This window comes from Buceros rhinoceros, unplaced genomic scaffold (assembly GCF_000710305.1).
Source record: "Buceros rhinoceros silvestris isolate BGI_N320 unplaced genomic scaffold, ASM71030v1 scaffold21185, whole genome shotgun sequence".
In the NCBI taxonomy this organism is placed as follows: domain Eukaryota; kingdom Metazoa; phylum Chordata; class Aves; order Bucerotiformes; family Bucerotidae; genus Buceros; species Buceros rhinoceros.
This window is the reverse complement of record NW_010414900.1, coordinates 27,046-28,673: the sequence shown is the minus strand read 5'-3', so window position 1 is coordinate 28,673 and position 1,628 is coordinate 27,046. Positions and strand designations below refer to the sequence as shown.

Genomic DNA, 1,628 nt, shown 5'->3' with positions numbered 1-1,628 from the left:
GAGCCATGGTCCTGGGCTAAGTGGCTGGGACGAGCCAGCGCCGCTTCCACCTCTCTGGAACTGTGGCCGCTGATAAAAGCAAGTGACGTGCTGCAGCCTCTGAGCCCGAAGGGGAGCAGGAGGATTTATCAGTGTTCGGCATTTTCCTGGCGCTGGGCCATGCTGTGCCTCCCCCAGTATCAGTCTGGGATGCACAGTGGCTTTGTAGCCATGGCTGCCTCTTCTCCTTGTGTGTTCCACCCCATCCCGAGGGCTGGGGAAGCTGGAAGGTGGCGGCAGGTTTGTGTGCGAGCTCTGCTCTTCCAGCTCCTGAGCACGGGCTCAGGGACCCTTGCTGAGGGATGCAGCCGGGCTGGCTGGGCTCGTGCAACCCGCTGCAGGTGCTGGCAGTACCCTGCTCAGCTCCCAGCTGCCCTGGAGTGGTGTGCAGGGGGTCCAGCGGGGACCCCAAACCGGGCGCTGGCAGGGCTGGGGCAAGCTGAGCCTTTGGGACCATGGGGCACTGCTGGGTTTGTCTGTAGGAGGTTGCTGAGGGGAGGAATGGGAGCCTGAAAGCACATCCCCCGGTCCTGGGGTCTCCCTTTGGGATGAACGGTCTTTAGGGAGGTCCCAAGAGCTGCCGTGGGGCTCTGCCCCTCTGCCACAGCTCCACATCCTCGCAGGGAATGATCCGTGTGCCAGCGCTGGCCAGATCCATGAGCAAACGCCGTGTCACGTCCCCGCCAGCATCTCCTGGCCCGATGGCCAGGTCAGGGTGACGGGACGGGAGCCAGCAAGGGAGGGTGGACTTCCTCGATGATACATGAGAGATTTGTCTCCTTTTCCAGCACTGGCCACCAAACAGACCTACGTCAGCTACAGCAACCACGCGATTTAGCTCCAGCGATGGCAAAGCCTGGCGCGGAGGGAGGCTGCGGACACCAGACATGGCAGGGAGCTGAGCCGCATCGCCCGTCGCAGGACGCTGGAGGGGGAGCTGGACAGGACGGGGGGAACACGGTCCCGGTGGGGCAGGAGCTGGGCAGAGCTCCCGGGGAAGATGGCAATCAACAGCAGCAAAAATATTTTAAAAAATTAAAAAAAAAAAAGAAAAAATAAAAATAAACTACCGACCACCGTGACAGTGCATGCCTCCCTAGGGAGGAAGAGGAGTTGTCGAGCAGGGGGGATGTAGCGCAGGGAAGAGGTGACGGACTTGGCAAGCCTTTGGTGTTTTTTTTCTGTATCTTGGCAAAAAAAAAAAAAAAAGAGACCCAACATTTTCCCTTTTCTGGAATTTGTGAGATTGTTTGTGGTTGTGCAGAACCTTCTGTTTTTTCTCTCTTTTTTTTAAATCCTCAGTTTTCTTTTGTTCCTGTCTTCCACCGTCCCTCTTCACTTTCTCTCCCATATCCTACCAAATTCTCTATGTTGCAAAAAGGAAAAAACAAATAAAAATACATAAAATTTAAATAAAAAACAGGCAATGAAATAAAATAAAATAAAACCTAGACTGTGTTCAAAGTGCTGATTCCTATAGGTGGTTTATTAATGTATGTGATGACCGTATGGATTGAAATATGTCTGCTTTATGTACTGACCAGTCAAAAAAAAAAACATACACACAAAAAAAAAACAAAGTTCAGTGC

General features: G+C 53.3%; 1 protein-coding gene across 1 annotated transcript in view; it reads left to right on the top strand.

The window, feature by feature from the left end:
- Positions 1-877, top strand: part of LOC104494432 (metabotropic glutamate receptor 4) — an 18,013-nt gene extending 17,136 nt beyond the window's left edge. Inside the window, exon 8 of the mRNA XM_010137250.1 lies at positions 828-877. Coding sequence (XP_010135552.1) covers positions 828-877 — 50 coding nt within the window. The remainder of the gene's footprint in view (positions 1-827) is intronic.
- The last annotated feature ends 751 nt before the right edge of the window (positions 878-1,628 follow it).